The sequence below is a fragment of the Oncorhynchus tshawytscha genome, linkage group LG14 (genome assembly GCF_018296145.1).
Source record: "Oncorhynchus tshawytscha isolate Ot180627B linkage group LG14, Otsh_v2.0, whole genome shotgun sequence".
NCBI classification, from domain to species: domain Eukaryota; kingdom Metazoa; phylum Chordata; class Actinopteri; order Salmoniformes; family Salmonidae; genus Oncorhynchus; species Oncorhynchus tshawytscha.
This window is the reverse complement of record NC_056442.1, coordinates 18,523,957-18,541,934: the sequence shown is the minus strand read 5'-3', so window position 1 is coordinate 18,541,934 and position 17,978 is coordinate 18,523,957. Positions and strand designations below refer to the sequence as shown.

The 17,978-nt window shown below is 42.9% G+C and overlaps 1 protein-coding gene across 2 annotated transcripts in view; it reads right to left on the bottom strand.

The window, feature by feature from the left end:
• LOC112266722 (glutamate receptor ionotropic, kainate 4-like) overlaps positions 1 to 17,978 on the bottom strand; it is a 393,963-nt gene that overhangs the window by 91,795 nt on the left and 284,190 nt on the right. For both annotated transcript variants that reach the window (XM_024444450.2, XM_024444451.2), the window contains 2 exons: positions 14,576 to 14,741; positions 6,593 to 6,771 (listed from right to left, as the gene is read on the bottom strand). In XM_024444450.2, coding sequence (XP_024300218.1) covers positions 6,593 to 6,771; positions 14,576 to 14,741 — 345 coding nt within the window. The remainder of the gene's footprint in view (positions 1 to 6,592; positions 6,772 to 14,575; positions 14,742 to 17,978) is intronic.

The window sequence follows — 17,978 nt, the reverse complement described above, 5'->3', positions numbered from 1 at the left end:
TGAGGTGTTTTTATTTTATTGATTTATTTTATTTTTATTTCATCTTTATTTAACCAGGTAGGCCAGTTGAGAACAAGTTGTCACTTACAACTGCGACCTGGCCAAGATAAAGCAAAGCAGTGCGACATAAATAACAATACAGAGTTACACATGGAATAAACAAACGTACAGTCAATAACATAATTGAAAAAAAGTCTATACAGTGTGTACAAATGGCGTACGGAGGTAAGGCAATAATTAAGGCCATAGTGGCAAAGTAATTACAATTTAGCAAACGAACACTGGAGTGATAGATGTGCAGATGATGATGATGTGCAAGTAGAAATACTGGTGTGCAAAAGAGCAAAAAAGTAAATAAAAACAATATGGGGATGAGGTAGGTAGATTGGATGGGCTATTTACAGATGGGCTGTGCACAGCCGCATCAATCAGTTAGCTGCTCGGATAGCTGATGTTTAAAGTTAGTGAGGGAGATATAAGTCTCCAACTTCAGCTATTTTTGCCATTTGTTCCAGTCAATGGCAGCAGAGAATTGGAAGGAAAGGCGGCCAAGTGAGGTGTTGGCTTTGGGGATGACCAGTGAGATATACCTGCTGGAGCGCGTGCTACGGGTGGGTGTTGTTATCGTGACCAGTGAGCTGAGATAAGGCGGAGCTTTACCTAGCAAAGACTTATAGATGACCTGGAGCCAGTGGGTCTGGCGACGAATATGTAGCGAGGGCCAGCCGACGAGAGCATACAGGTCGCAGTGGTGGGTGGTATATGGGGCTTTGGGGACAAAACGGATGGCACTGTGATAGCAAACTGGATGCAGTCTGAGTAGAGTGGTGGAGGCTATTTTGTAAATGACATCGCCGAAGTCGAGGATCGGTAGAATAGTCAGTTTTACGAGGGTATGTTTGGCAGCGTGAGTGAAGGAGGCTTTGTTGCGAAATAGGAAGCCGATGTGTATACAGATGTGTACATTGTATACAGATGTCCTAGCCTACCTCTTTCGGGAAATACATTCAATGCAGTATTAGCCATACATTTAGTTAATTAATGATGGGTTGTGAATAATAAGCTTCTAACTAGCCTCTGTATCTTGCGCAATTTGCACGCACCTGTGCTCCCCTGGCCTCTCTAGACTAGAATAGCTTGCTGGCATTTTTGGCATTTCTTATACCAGTAGACAATTCGAAGAGGCATGCAAGCTCTTGTTTTCTGAGTGCAGCCAACAGAACTAACGGGTCGTTTGATAGAAGAGCGAACGCACGATGGCGGTGGTCTATAGCAGTTGTTTATTCAGACCCATAACCATTCAATCTTTGTGAAGAGAAGTGAAAGCAGTCTGCATCTAGTCCTATATTATTCAAGCATGTCATTAGAATGATGAAGATGGGCCTCCCGAGTGGCACAGTGGTCTAAGGCACTGCATCGCAGTGCTAGCTGTGCCACTAGAAATCCTGGTTTGAGTCCAGGCTCTGTTGCAGCCATCCATGACCGGGAGACCCATGGGGCAGCACACAATTGGCCCAGCGTCCTCCGGGTTAGAGGAGGGTTTGGCCGGCAGGGATGTCCTTGTCCCATGACACAGTCATCAAGTGTACCGTGTTTCCTCCGACACATTGATGTGGCTGGCTTCCGGGTTAAGCGTGCATTGTGTCAAGAAGCAGTGCGGGGTTATAACATGGGTTATGTTTCGGAGGACGCACGGCTCTCGACCTTCGCCTCTCCCGAGTTTATACAGGAGTTGCAGCGATGAGACAAGACTGTAACTACCAACTACCAAAAAAAGGGATACTTTTTTTTTAAAGAATGAGGAAGATAAGGACAACGGAACTTATTTAATTTAACTGTTGAGGAATGAATGAGGCAACAATAGAGAAAGAAAGAGGAGGTAGGCTAATATTAGGTAAAATATTATGAAGGCATACAATGCATTCGGAAAGTATTCAGAGCCCTTGACTTTTTCCACATTTTGTTTTTCTCATCAATCTACACACAATTCCCCATAATGACAAATCAAAAACAGGTTTGTGTATTAAGAATAAAAAACTGAAATATCGAATGTGTAAGTATACCCTTTAGTCAGTACTTTACTTTTCAATTACCGCCTTGAGTCTTCTTGGGTATGACGCTACAAGCTTGGCACACCTGTATTTGGGGAGTTTCTCCCATTCTTCTCCACAGATCCTCTCAAGCGCTGTCAGGTTGGATGGGGAGTGTCGCTGCGCAGCTATTTTCAAGTCTTTTCTCAGATATTCAATCAGGTTCAAGTCCAAGGACTTGCTGGGCCAATCAAGGAAATTCAGAGACTTGTCCCAAAGCCACTACCTGCGTTGTCTTGGCTGTGTGCTTCCTGTCTGAGGTCCTGAGCGCTCTGGAGCAAGTTTTCATCAAGCATCTCTCTCCAGGTTGTGCTTTGTCATTATGGGGTATTGTGTGTAGATTGATGAGGGAAAAAAACGATTTAATCCATTTTAGAATAAGGCTGTAATGTAACAAAATGTGGAAAAAGTCAAGGGGTCTGAAATCTTTCCATATATAGACAGTTGTGTGCCTTTCCAAATCATGTCCAATCAATTGAAATCACCACAGGTGTATTCCAATGAAGTTGTAGAAAGATCTCAAGGATGATCAATGGAAACAGGATGTACCTGAACTCAAGTTCGAGTCTCATAGCAAAGTGTCTGAAGACTTATGTAAATAAGGTATTTCTGTTTTTTATTTGTAATAAATTAGCAATATTTTCTAAAAGCCTGTATTTGCAATGTCATTATGGGGTATTGTGTTTAGATTGGGACAAAAAAATATTTAAACCATTGTAGAATAAGGCTGTAACATAACAATATAATATAATAGGCCCTATTGTATTTGAAAATTAAAATAGAATTTGCCAGCCTATGCTTGTAGACGTAGGCTGGCGTATGCTGCAACAACATTTCCTGCACCAGAATTACATGTTCCCTCAGCTTTATCATGTTTTGAAAGAGGTGCGTAATACCAGTTCATATAATAAAGTATAATACAATACGGTACAGTAATACAGTTCACACTCAAAATGATTAGCCTACTGGAGATTGTGTCATTTATTTACTCAAGAAAGCATATACAGTTGAAGTCAGAAGTTTACATACACCTTAGCCAAATACATTGAAACTCAGTTTTTCACAATTCCTGACAAGAAATCCTAGTAAAAATTCCCTGTCTTAGGTCAGTTAGGATCACCACTTTATTTTAAGAATGTGAAATGTCAGAATAATAGTAGAGAGAATTATTTATTTCAGCTATTATTTCTTTCATCACATTCCCAGTTGGTCAGAAGTTTACATACACTCAATTAGAATTAGGTAGCATTGCCTTTAAATTGTTTAACTTGGGTCAAATGTTTCGGGTGGCCTTCCACAAGCTTCCCACAATAAGATGGGTGAATTTTGGCCCTTTACTCCTGACAGAGATGGTGTAACTGAGTCAGGTTTGTAGGCCTCCTTGCTCACACACGCTTTTTCAGTTCTGCCCACAAATTTTCTATAGGATTGAGGTCAGGGCTTTGTGATGGCCAATCCAATACCATGACTTTGTTGTCCTTAAGCCAGTTTGCCACAACTTTGGAAGTATGCTTGGGTTCATTGTCCATTTGGAAGACCCATTTGCGACCAAGCTTTAACTTCCTGACTGATGTCTTGAGATGTTGCTTCAATATATCCACATAGTTTTCCTGCCTCATGATTTCATTTATTTTGTGAAGTGCACTCGTCCCTCCTGCAGCAAAGCAGCCCCACAGCATGATGCTGTCACCCCCGTGCTTCATGGATGGGATGGTGTTCTTCGGCTTGCAAGCCTCCCTCTTTTTCCTCCAAACATAACAATGGCCATTATGGCCAAACGGTTCTATTTTGTTTCATCAGACCAGAGGACATTTCTCCAAAAAGTACGATCTTTGTCCCCACGTGCAGTTGCAAACCATAGTCTGGCTTTTTTATGGCGGTTTTGGAGCAGTCAATATAGGACTCGTTTTACTGTGGATATAGACACTTTTGTACCTGTTTCCTCCAGCATCTTCACAAGGTCCTTTGCTGTTGTTCTGGTATTGATTTGCACTTTTCACACCAAAGTGTATCTAGGAGACAGAACGCATCTCCTTCCTGAGAGAAATTGCTCCCAAGGATGAACCAGACTTGCCTGATTTCTTTAGATTTTCCCATGATATCAAGCAAAGAGGCACTGAGTTTGAGGGTAGGCCTTGAAATACATCCAACGATACACCACCAATTGATGTCAATTAGCCCATCAGAACCTTCTAAAGCCATGACATCATTTTGTGGAATTTTCCAAGCTGTTTAAAGGCACTGTCAACTTAGTGTATGTAAACTTGTGACCCACTGGAATTGTGATACAGTGAATTATAAGTGAAATAATCTGTCTGTAAACAATTGTTGGAAAAATTACTTGTGTCATGCACAAAGTAGATGTCCTAACCGACGTGCCAAAACTATAGTTTGTTAACAAGAAATTTGTGGAGTGGTTGAAAAAAAGAGTTTTAATGACTACAACCTAACTGTATGTAAACTTCCGACTTCAACTGTAGCTAGCGACATCTATGGGCTTTTATGTTTTTCTATCGTGCTTAAAAATGTAGTATCCTTTGTCATATATGTATTGGATAACGACACAATCATTTTGGCTTTTTTAGGCTTGGGCACATAAAATGTCTTTAATGTATCGCCCATCAGGCTTGAATTTTCTAACAAAATTCTAATCAAATCCAGACATAGGCTATTTCCTGTATATGCTTTATATGTTTTTGAACGACACTTCCGGTTTTGGGGCGAAATACCGAGTTACCCGGGAGAAAAGTCATTTTTTTCTCTGGATGGAACATTTGTAAAACACAGGGAAAATATTCAACCCTATCATGCACCCTTAGCCAATGCTATCTCTCTCTGTCTCGCTGTCTCTTTTGTCCATCTCTCTCTCTCTCTCTCCATTTTGCTTTAGTCACTGTCTCCTTCACCGCAGCCATGCATCCAATCTCTATGTTATAATTACGACACAGCCATATGCTGCAAGCTGCCCTTCACCTGTGTTTCTGTCACCTTTAGATCTAATCATAGCTCTTTAGAAGGGATAGCAGGAGTCTTGTCCTATCACGCAAAGTTCATTTCGGTGTCGGGAAGAACTCTGCCAAGCCACAGAGTGTTCTATTTTGTTGCTTTAATTGCTTCTCTGTTCACTACAGGTATGGTTCTATAAGTGGAAACAGACATCGTTGAAAGGTCATATTGACAGTTTACTGTGACGAATAGTCATATCTGATATGAACGTCCAATTAAATGTTATTATATTACGTGTGTCAGACGAGCTCTTCACAGCTGAGAGGATGTAGCTTAGTGGTAGAGTGCATGCTTTACATGTATGAGGCCCCGGGTTCAATCATTGACATTGAGCTGCCAATATCAGCTGGCAATTTTACAGGGCGAACAGGTAGTCTAATGCTTAGAGCATTGGGCCAGTAACTGAAAGGTTGCAACTTCTAATCCCTGAGCTGACATTATGAAAAATCTATCGACGTGCCCTTGAGCAAGGCATTTAAATCTGATTGCTCCAGGGTTGCTGTTGATAATGGCAGACCCTGGCTGTGTCTCGGGGAGATTGTGGATACGCAAAAAAAACACATAAATAATAGAACAAATATAAGCACCCACCAAATGACTATTTTCTTTATAAGCACACAATTTATAACTTCATGAGTGATAGATGCCTTCAATAGAAAGAATAAATAGCTCAAAAAGAGTTCATCATTCCATGATTGAATTATAGGTTATTTTATCAACAAAGAAAGCTGTTGCTACCAACAGATGTCTGTAAATTGTCAAAAAGGGAAAATAAAAATCGTAATAAACGGAGGTCACGTCTATTCTCTTTTATACTCGAGCAATATTAATGAGAGTTTCTGATGTTTCGGATTGTATTTGTTATAAATATGAACAATTTACACATATTAAGAATGCGGGGCTGATCCTTTCCGTAGTCGTTCTAGTCTTACAAAAACTAATCAGATGAATGTACATCTCCGTTGTTAATGAACGAGCGCAGAACAGAACATGATTTACATCTCACGTCTGTCACTTGAAGTAAAATGCACTGTCTAACTAGACCTTTTTCTTAGAAAGCTAATTGCATTGGTTTTCATTTCTCATTTCTAGCATGCGTTTTCATTTATCATCTCTACTGTACTCTAGCGGTTTAAGTGCTAAGCCCAAGGGCACTCAACAACCTCCTCTAGTTGCATTTGCACACCACTCAAGTCTCCAAATATGGCGTCACAGATATGCCATGGTTTATTCATGGTAGTAAGTCTATGTACAGGAGAACCGATCGGTCTCTCAGTATTGGATGTTTCAAGTTAACATTCATTCAGTCCAACACTCATTCACTAGCAAGTGATTCAGCTTGTAGCTTGTTCAATTATTTTCAATATCAACCTTGATGCTGAACTTTATCTTGGCATTGACATATAGATTGTGAGAAGAAAAAAATTTGCATCATCCGCTACTGCTGAGATGTCTAAGAACATCGGGAAAGAGCTCACTGTGACAGACAGACTCACCCTTTCCAAAATTATGTGGGACATTGTTGCGTTAGCATCCACAATGATTGTGGCAGTCTTATCATCGCGGATCTCCTTGAGAAGGGGTGTGGGATCCTGGCTGTCATCCAGCATGCGAACTGATAGTGTCTCCTTGGAGATGAGGAACTGGCGTAACAGTCTCTCCAGATTTAATAAGCCTGTGGGGACAGGGACGAAGACAGTGGTATTATTATGAGCAGGTAGACAGTTAATCTCCTAAAGGTAATGAATTTCTGGGTATTAAAGTCACATTTCTGAGAACTAGCACTCAATTGAATGAGTTAAAATACAAAGACATTATTTTGTGTGAGAAACACAATAACAATGAATATTTTCAACCTGTCTCTGACGAGACATGACAATGTGCTTTTTTCGCTCGATAAACAAAAAGTAAAATTTTTATGCCTTGTTTGTCAATAACACGGTCATTAAAATCCTTAACACCTAAAATAATTTATATGATGACCTGTAATAACATCTAATTGTAAAGAAATTAATTGCTAGGTGCTATTCGTAAACACCACCTCCAGCATTTAGTTCCCAGGACCGCATTAAAGAGATTGGATATTGGTTCATTATAAATAAGTGAGGTAATGAATATGTTTCCAGTGGCACTTTATTGAAACTTGTCATACAATTACAATACAATGGATACAAAGCCTTAATCATAGCTGAAAAATGTATTTTTGATATAATCCCTTCGCTGATGTTTTTTCCGCTTTTAGTTATGTTATACAGTTGAAGTCGTAAGTTTACATACACCTTAGCCAAATACATTTAAACTCAGTTTTCACAATTCCTGACATTTAATCCTCGTAAAAATTCCCTGTCTTAGTTAGGATCACCATTTTATTTTAAGAATGTGAACTGTCAGAATAATAGATTTTATTTCTTTCATCACATTCCCAGTGCGTCAAAAGTTTACATACACTCAATTAGTATTTGGTAGCAATGCCTTTCAATTGTTTAACTTGGGTCAAACCTTTCAGGTAGCCTTCCACAAGCTTCTCACAATAAGTTGGTTGAATTTTGGCACATTCCTCCTGACAGAGCTGGTGTAACTGCGTCAGGTTAGTAGGCCTCCTTGCTCGCACACGCTTTTTCAGTTCTGCCCACAAATGTTCTATAGGATGAGGTCAGGGCTTTGTGATGGCCACTCCAATACCTTGACTTTGTTGTCCTTAAGACATTTTGCAACAACTTTGGAAGTATGCTTGGGTTCATTGTCCATTTGGAAGACACATTTGTGACCAAGCTTTAACTTCTTGATTGCTTCAATATTGCTTCAATATATCCACATAATTTTCCATCCTCACGATGCCATCTGCCATCTATTTTGTGAAGTGCACCAGTCCCTCCTGCAGCAAAGCACCCCCACAACATGATGCTGCCACCCCCGTGCTTCATGGATGGGATGGTGTTCTTCGGCTTTGGTCTCCTCCAAACATAACAATGGTTATTATGGCCAAACAGGTCTATTTTGTTTCATCAGACGAGAGGACATTTCCCCAAAAAGTATGATCTTTGTTCCCATGTGCAGTTGCAAACCGTAGTCTGGCTTTTTTAATGGCGGTTTTGGAGCAGCGGCTTGTTCCTTGCTGAGCGGCCTTTCAGGTTGTGTCGAGATAGGACTCGTTTTACTGTGGATATAGATACTTTTGTACCTGTTTCCTCCAGCATCTTCACAAGGTCCTTTGCTGATGTTCTGGGATTGATTTGCACTTTTCACACCAAAGTATAGTTTATCTCTAGGAGACAGAACGCATCTCCTTCCTGAGCGGTATGACGGCCGCGTGGTCCCATGGTGTTTATTCTTGCGTACTATTGTTTGTACAGATGAACGCGGTACCTTCAGGTGTTTGGAAATTGCTCCCAAGGATGAACCAGACTTGTGGAGGTCTACAATTTGGCTGATTTCTTTAGATTTTCCCATGATGTCAAGCAAAGAGGCACTGCGTTTGAAGGTAGGGCTTGAAATAGATCCACAGGTACACCTCCAATTGACTCAAATTATGTCAATTAGCCTATCAGAAGCTTCTAAAGGCATGACATAATTTTCAGGAATTTTCCAAGCTGTTTAAAGGCACAGTCAACTTAGTGTATGTAAACTTCTGGCCCACTGGAATTGTGATGCAGTGAATTATATGTGAAATAATCTGTCTGGAAACAATTGTTGGAGAAATGACTTGTGTCATGCACAAAGTAGATGTCCTAACCACCTTGTCAAAACGATAGTTTGCTAACAAGACATTTGTGGAGTGGTTGAAAAACGAGTTTTAATGACTCCAACCTATGTGTATGTAAACGTCCGACTTAACTGTATGTTTCCAGTGGCACTTGACTGAAACTATGCATTCGTGGGAGTCAAGACATACAATATATTACATTACAACTGAGACCAGCATTGATTATAGTAAAAAAAAACATTTACATATAATCAATGTTTTCTTCTTTTGGTTACATGCAGCAGCAGCTGTTCTTAAAGCACTATGTGTCCCTACTTATTGAATCCTAATGCCTTCAACGGTTTGTCTAGAAACGCAAATCATCAGCAATGACGCCTGTCTGCTCTGAGACTATCAGCTCTGTTACCTGTTGAGTTACTCAGCATAACTGTGATGAGGCTTAAAAACCTGCTCAATCTCCATTGCCTGTTTGCATGGCATCACATGCCAATTTCACATTTCGTACATTACACTAGACCGCACACTTCGCTGCTCAGTGTCCACAGCAGGAGTTGCCCCTCCTACCGTTCCCTTTCATTCAGCCAGTGGAGAGGCAATCTCAGGAGAGACCCGTTTAGTGTTCAGGCTGTGCACGATTCAAAGCAACGGGCGTGTACATTTTCATTTCACAAGCTCTTTTGTGGCCCTGACCTATGTGGCACCTATTCTGGCAGCCATGTCGCTTCCACGTTTCAGGCTGTTGAACCCATGCTAGAACATCATTATGCTAAAACGGGGAGGCACTGTTTCTCGGTTAGCCGTGGAAAAAAAGGGAGACCCTGGAAGGTTAGAAGACGTGTGAAGTCTGTTTTCTTTGTGGAGGCTGTGCTGCTGCTGCCTGCAGCGGTCGGTGTGTGATATTGCCATGTGGTGTGCCTCATTAACACGGGCCACACATACTGTAGCTCTGCCTGACGCTGCCTCTCAGGCAGACAGATAAAGGCAGGGCCTGCCACTCAGTCTGGGCAGCCAGTCATTTCCCCCTTTCACAGGCCGTCACATTTCACTGGGCTCTCACAAAGCCCCGGCTCTCATCTACCTTCCTGCACTCAGTGCCTCTATGCAAATACACTGCTCAGCCAGGACCAATGACAGGTTCATGCCAGTGTCACAGCTCTCAACTGGCTACACCCTAGTCTGTTGAACTGGGCTGCTGGACTCCTGCGGTCTGGGAACCCTGTACTGTACAACCAAATGGGTGCAGTCTGCAGAATTTCATGGCATTTCACAGGACAAGATGGATCTACTTTTTAAACAGCCCGAACCTAAATGACTATGATAAATCGGGTGATACAATCGATTGACGGGCGGATGGAAGAGAGTTAACTACATTGAAGCAATTTTTCCCTCCAGGCCAGCAGCATTCGTTAACTAGAGTGCTTGGGATAGGACATGCGCTAATGTCTAGGCATTCGTAGCGTGTCAGTACATGAACTTATCCTAACCTGAATATAACCACACAGGTCAAAAAGTCGATAGTCTATCACTCTCTCTTATATAAACAGTTCAGCGTGTCAGTAGATCTTGTTAATGGACAAGGACGGGGAGTTTGGGATGTTGTGGGTCTGAGTGATCCTTTCTCATCATTCCCCGTTGAAAGGGAACTTTCTTCCATCTTGGTAGACGAGCAGACAGCCGACCAGGGCTCTCCTCTGCTTTGTTCTCATTAGACACCAAAGCGAGAAAAAAGATAAAGAGAAGAACCCCCCTCCAGAACCACACATCAAAATCCCATTACGCTGCGTATTGCATCAAATTAATGTCTCTGGGCAGGGAAAAGGAAGGGGAAACATAGAAGAAAAACCAGGGAGAGCCAATGGAGGAAGCTCACTCTCATCCCTCTGTTTAAGAGCATTTGGTGGAGCCATCTTTTCTCCACAGTTTCCTCACTCACTGCTCTCTTTCAGTAGGGAGGAAGTGCAACAGAACTGACAGCACAGCAACTATTTATTCTGATGGGGACATTTACGGTGGGCTGACGTCTGCTGTTACTGGAGCTGTAAATATATCATAATCCGTATTGAAACTTTCTTTGAATGTCATCACGTCGGGAGGATTGCTCAGCTTGATCCCCGGACAACAAACAACAAAAAGTCATTGCCGCTACCAGCTAAATCATTTCATCACCCCAGTTAACCGGTCTGTCTTCCCAAAGAGTGTATTGATCCAGCTCTCTCCTGAGACAGAGACATTCTTGATCAACTTTAATTACAGGTTACTCATGACAATTTCAGAGCAGCGAGTCGTATCGTAGAGCAAACATATCCTATAATTGTTCCGCTCCAAGGAGACACAAACGTCTACCTTGACAGTTGTGTGCCTTTAAAACCTGTTGATGAGTCTATCGTCTCTCAATAAAAAAAACATCATGAGTTGGTTGCCGAGGTGCATGTCATCAGAGAAGTCAATTCAGGTGTTTTTAACATTCAAAAGGTACTACTATTTGCTTTTCTTCCAGCTCATTCAATTCAGATGATAAAATGCTACGTTAGGTGATAGCGGATTCATAACATAAGCTGTATTGTTGACCAGGATGCCCTCCCCTCCCCAAGAGGTAGAGAGTGGGTGATTGGTCCCCTCCCACCCTCCTGCTACTCGCCAGCTGACCTCCCATGCACAAATCTCCCTGTTAACAAAGTGCTCCACTTTCCCACACAGTCCTCCTCCACCCCTGCGGCTAGGCTCTCTATGTCCAACTGTACTACTCCATGAGTGCGGTGAATCCACACACAACCACATGGCCATCGATAGCGGTAGGCAGGTTAGCTAGATCAATGGGTTTCCTTCTTTGCGCTACCTGTGCTTTTGGGTGGGCCTCTCTCTCTGTCTCTCTTTCTCTCTCTCGCTCTCTCTCTCAGCCAGGAAACCAGGGTCAGGCTGGGAAATATTCATGGCTCGGCCACCCTCTATTAGGCTGTCACCGGCCGCGGTGATTAATGAGCCCAGCGTCGACCGTCTTGGGGCCTCTGCCAGCCAGCAAACGGTACCGTGGCTATTGCTACAACAGCACATTGCAGAGCCCAAGCCATCACGGGTATTTTACAGTGGCGCTGCAGAAGGGTCACATGGCAGAGCAATCACTCTGCCTCCGCTCCCCACGTGCAATTCCAGTAGTAAGGTTAGACTCAATCAGCTAAAGTGACTAGCATCCTTGTCATTGACGAGGAAGGGAAAGGCCATGCTCCCCATATGCCTTATCGATTCCCCCTTAGCCCACACGGACACAGACAGAAGCTCAGACAGAGACATACAAAAACGAAACCTTTGAGGTTTCTGTCTCACACAGCTTGTAGATGGTGAGATCGCCGCCCTTCATGGGTATGTCGATAATTCACAGCATTTCACTCTTGCGAGGCATGGAACTGTCATGTGTCTTTGGGATAATTACCAACATCGTTTGATGAGCTCTCAAATGAACAACAGATTGAAAGGAGCACGCTTAAACACCCAGTGGAAAATAACAACTAATTATCTAGTTTTGACACGGGCAGTCATTGTCAAGAATCAAAGTCCATGCAGTTCTGAGTCACTAATGTCTTTAGCCTTTGGTGGGCATTTAATTTTCCTTCTTCCCTCTTTTCTTCCTTGTTATCTCTGTTTCTCGGGTAACACCTCAGTCTAACTGGCTTGGATGAGCACAAACGTCAACCATTCTTTTCTGAAGTTGGTTGGGAGAGTTGAATGAGGGGTGGGGTTGATGGTGGGGAGAGAGTGGGCTGGGGGGCTCGTGCCAGCTGAGAGCACCTCGGTTCTAATCGAGAGCAGAAATCCAGTCCGCCACACTTCAAAGCCCTAAGCTGATTAAGGTGAAATTTGGCCTGTAGCAGATGACATCAATGTGACTTTGTACGGGCACTTGTAATTACTGATTCCTGTACGGAGAAGGGAGGAAACAGACTGGGATTTAATCTTCCATAGTTATTGTCACACTGGAATAAAAGAGAAAGATGCATTAATGGCCTATGTGAAAAGCAAAGTAATTTGCCTGCGTTTTGCCAGATGATGACTCATTGTGGGGGGAAGAATTATGCAATAATAAATGCATTTGGGTTATACATAGGCTTGAGTGTGGGGGTATCCACTGAAGGGTGATTCTGATTGACGGTAGGTGGGGGCGGTACCTCCTGTATAAACACAATGCTCAGTGGCCTATGCAGACATCGGATTGACCATGCAGCGCAAAGCAGCCCTCTCTCCCACCAATTGTGCACATGCATGTTTCATTACCTCATCATGTGAATTGTTTGCATTTGATTGTTAGTGTAGCCTATTTCAATTCCCCATTACATATATCACCAGTAGTATATTTAGCGTTAATTCCAAAAATGTCTAATCTTTGTTTGGTTATGATCATCTCTGTTTAATGCATTCAATGTATTATTATTCCAGTCTTACCGTTCTCATTGTTGGAGTGGACACATTGTTTGCAGAGCGCACAACCTATGCTACACTTGTGAGAAACACGTTTTAGTTTCCATCATTACATTTAGGAGTTTGGTCAATTCAATTTAGTCATTGTCTTTTATTTGTAGTGCTCCAGGTCAATGTTGGGGACGCGCACCTGATTACGCATAGACGTATACAGGCCTATAAGCTACCTGGCCTGCGTGCAAATGTGAGCGTATAAATGTGACCATTTGGGGATCTGATAGTAATTTTGATTGGCTTAATGCACCATCCCTAATGAGCAGCGCAGTTTCTCAAAGTACGTTTTTTCCCCCACCTCAAACAGTCTGTTTTTTACAACATTTGAGAAATCTTTCCAGCTCTCTCCCTTTTGATAACCACTCAGAGTGAAAGGGAAAATGTCATTCTCTGATCCAGTGGAAACGTCATAAAATATGCCTACCCACCCGATTACTTCTTATCAGTGCTTGACTTGGACTGAAACAGATTCCGGAACTCATTTTGGGTGCTGGTACTGTTTATATTTATACTCCAAAATATTTTTGAGCTACAGACTGGGGCGAAGGTTCACCTTCTAACAGGTCGACGACCCTAAGCACACAGCCAAGACAATGCAGGAGTGGATTTCGGGAGAAGTCTCTGAATGTCCTTGAGTGGTCGAGCCAGAGCTCGGACTTGAACCCGATCGAACGTCTCTGGAGAGACCTGAAAATAGCTGTGCAGCAACACTCCCCATCCAACCTGACAGAGCTTGAGAGGATCTGCAGAGAAGAATGGGAGAAACTCCCCAAATACAGATGTGCCAAGCTTGTAGCGTCATACCCAAGAATATTCAAGTCTGTAATCACCATATAAGGGGCTTCAACAAAGTACTGATTCAAGGGTCTGAATACTTATGTAAATGTGATATTTGATTCGTTTTTTTGTAATAAATTTGCAAAAAATTCAAAACAACTGTTTTTGCTTTGTCATTATAGGGTATTGTGTGTAGAGTGATGAGGGGGAAAATGGTTTAATTAAAGAATAACGCTGTAACGTAACAAAATGTGGAAAAAGTAAAGGGATCTGATCACTTTTCAAATGCACTGTATGGAACAATGCACCTTTAAAAGTGTCGATCAATCGATTAGTTGAAAGAACAAACGACTTTCGGAGAGTCAAGATTTCTTTAGTCGGGGCCAGCCCTAGTGCATATGCACATGCATGAATATGCACCCGTGTGTGCAAGCTCACGTGTGTGCACATGCAAAAATGTGGGTGCACATGTAAATGGAATGTGTGTATATGGTACAAATAACAACAAGGAGCTAGTGGTGCTTGACCCACTCACAGTCGGCCTGGGCACAGATGAGGCAGGCTGTAGTGCTGTTGAAAAAGGTGAGCAGGCCAGCCACGGCCAGGCTGATGTCTGTGTTGGTGGGGCGCAGGTCTAGGGTGGTGAAGCGGGGGAACTGAACCTTCAGAATGTCCTCAGGGGCCACTTTCACATAGGGCACCTACAGAGAGAGAGAGAGAGAGAGAGAGAAGGTTCTGGATGAATAATTAAAGTACCAAAGGCATGTCTACAAAGAGATCAAGAGTTTTTAAAGCACCGTTAGCTTGCTGTATGTGAATATGGTGTAAACATACAGCATGATTCTGACAAAACCAAAGCATTGCTAGAGGAGATGTTTGTTGAGCAGTTCCAATACTTTGGCAAAGAGGCATGCAAAGTACAAAAAAAACAAGTGTTCATTATATTCTCATCAGGCTAAATAGAACCATCTTATATCTGATAAACTAATAAAACAAATTAGAATAATTCAAGAACTCCCTCACAGATGCCTAATAAACTAAACTATAGCTCCTGGGCTCAATTAAATAAAGAACAGTTAATACACTGAGTGTACAAAACATTAAGAACAGTTTCCTAATATTGAGTTGCATCCCCCCTTTTGCCCTCAGAACAGCCTCAATTCAGCCTCAACACAGCTTTGTCAAGTTGGCTGGATGTCCTTTGGGTGGTGGACCATTCAGTTGAAACACACAGGAAACTGTTGAGCATAAAAAACCCAGCAGCGTTGTTCTTAATGTTGTGTACACTCAGGGTATATTGAGTGTGGAGAAAAGTAGACCTCTTCACAGGCAGTGACGTCAAAGAAATGAGTCCCAAGCGTTAAGTTAAAAACACAAAAGTCCGATAAGAATCTGTAGGAGACTAAAAAATCTCCTATCACAAAAACTTCCTGAAACGTTCAGGGATGTTTAGCAATGATTGGGCGTCTGTTTTCACAGCTGGTGTATGATGTGTTGAATAAATCGCAGCCGTTTGTTCAGTGTCCCTGCTGTGGATCCAGTCACAGCAAGTCTTCAGTTCTGTAAGAGGATAAACACAAATGTGCAGAGAGACTATGGAGATGCTTTGTAAGTCCAACCCCCCCTCGCTCTCAACTTCCAAAGTTATGGCAAACATAGCTTACACCTGTACCCTACCTGCAAAAGAAAACTAAATTGCAAACTCCCCCACTATCTCTGTCTCCACTTGCTCCTGTCTTCCAAAAGTGATTGAATCCATCTCTCTTTTCATGCGCTATCCACTGAGGTGTGGATGGATGCACCCGGGCTGATGGCAGCAGGCTGTGGGGCGTCTGGGAACGCAATACGGCGGGTGATTCGGAGGCTAGCGAATGGGGGCAACGCAGTGGGCTTGAAGGGGAACCCGGAAGGATGTCACAAGAGAAGCCTCTTCATCACAGCAGATTGCCTGCCTGCGCAGTGCCGCATGCCCATACATCGCTCTCTCTGTGTCCCTGTATCCCCAATTGGTTTTCAATCCCTGCCCATCAGGGTGTAATGGGGTCCCCGGGAAGAATGGATGGATGGAGCACGATCTTTTCCTGACAGGCGGCGGCTGTGGTGGCAAAAAATGTGATTCTCTCCTCCTGAGGAGCTGTGAAACATGGATAATGGCCGAGCCACACTGGGGAAATGCAACCACTCCACAACTCCCCACTCCTCCATCCCCTCTGCCCTTCCAGGATCCCTTCTCGCTCTCGCAGCACGGACCACAGAGTGTTATCGTCGTGTCCCTTTCTGTTCGAGAGGCTTTCTGCTCTGGTAGCTTTGCTGTGAGGCAGTGGGGTTTGAAGAGAAGAGAGAAGACATCCATTGGCTCATTGGTGAATACTTTTAGTGATATGTTGGCTCAATGAAGGAATTATTTGTCTACCAAAGCATGAGACCACCGCAAAGAGGCCTGCTAAACTGACATAATGCCTAGCCCAGTAGCTCTTCGGTGATCAGTATGAATAAAACAATGGATCCGAGTACAAAATATAAATGCATCAGGAAAAGGAAAAGGATCATCTTTGGTTTCAGTGAGCTCATAGAAGAAGTTTAACTCATAGAATAAATCAAATGTTCAAACAGTTAATTGAGAGGTGCTCATCGTCAGGAACAACAATGCAGACGGGGTAAGTACATATGAGCTGCAATGAGCTGGCACCTGAAATAGAAGTTCTGTACAAACCATGACGGCGACCGCCACCGAGACAAGGTTGTAAGGGTTCCTGTCTGGGAGACGGGGGAGCTCGTGCAGGGGGTAAAGTGAGTCATGATCACCCTGCTTTGATGAGTCATTTTCCTCCATGTAACCTCCTCCTCCAGTTGGCTCTGTAAAAACCTCTTAACGTCACTCCATTATTGCGGGGACGACTTCTTCAAACAAACTTCCGTAAAACCGGTATATAGATAGCACTCTTACTGCCGTCTTACTGACAAAGGTTTCATATGCAAATAAATCACATTGACCCATATAGATATATATGACTGTTTCTGGAATAATAGGATATTATGCAGTGAAATAGCCTGTATACAAGTACCATCCTCTGACAGATAATTCACAGTAATGCAATCGCATGACACTTAAACCCCAATACGTCTCTCAGAGCGTGGTCTATGCGGCAGTCAGATACAGTACTGTCTGGAGAGGTGGAGACTGAGGGGAAGGTTGCTTGTGTATTAGAGATGCAATTTCTGGTTGTGTGTGTTGAGTGTGTGCTCCTGCCGTGTGACAGTGGCTGTCAGTGAGCGCAGACAGAGAGAGGCCTGACAGCTGTTTAATGAGAGAGATCCGCATAGGACACTGAAGTGAGACAGCGAGCCAGAGAGCAGGACTAACTAGCAAACCTGGCACTATCCACAGGTGCGATGGGAACACACTGGAACACCTGCGTTATGCATCATGAACACCTTAATATTGCTACCGTATCACTAACATGGCCTTGCCCCTGACTGGTTGGTGCCGCATTCACACACGACTCATTTATTACAGTGGATTCATTGTGGCATCTCCATAGATCAGGATTGTTATTTTCAATGGTTACGACAGGTGTCATAATGCCGGGAGGAGACGGGAGTGACTACATCCTTTGGGCTGTTTACGTGGAAAGGCATGCCCTTTGGTTAATTTTGTGATGCTTGGTAATTTTGTGATGCTTGGTGACCTCACCCGCAATCATTTACTCATCTATCTTGATGCCATTATTGTCTTCTGTAATGCTATATAAGCCTGATGATGCATTGCTCACATACAGTATAACCACAGACCCCTAACTCCTGAACCAAGCTAAAGCAAAACACGAAAATGCATTATTCTGGATATGTCGGTTATGGCGTTCTGAGAATACGCACGTTTTTTTTATTTATTGTTGGGCTACTTTGTTGTCACCTAAAACAATGTTCTTGTTCCACAA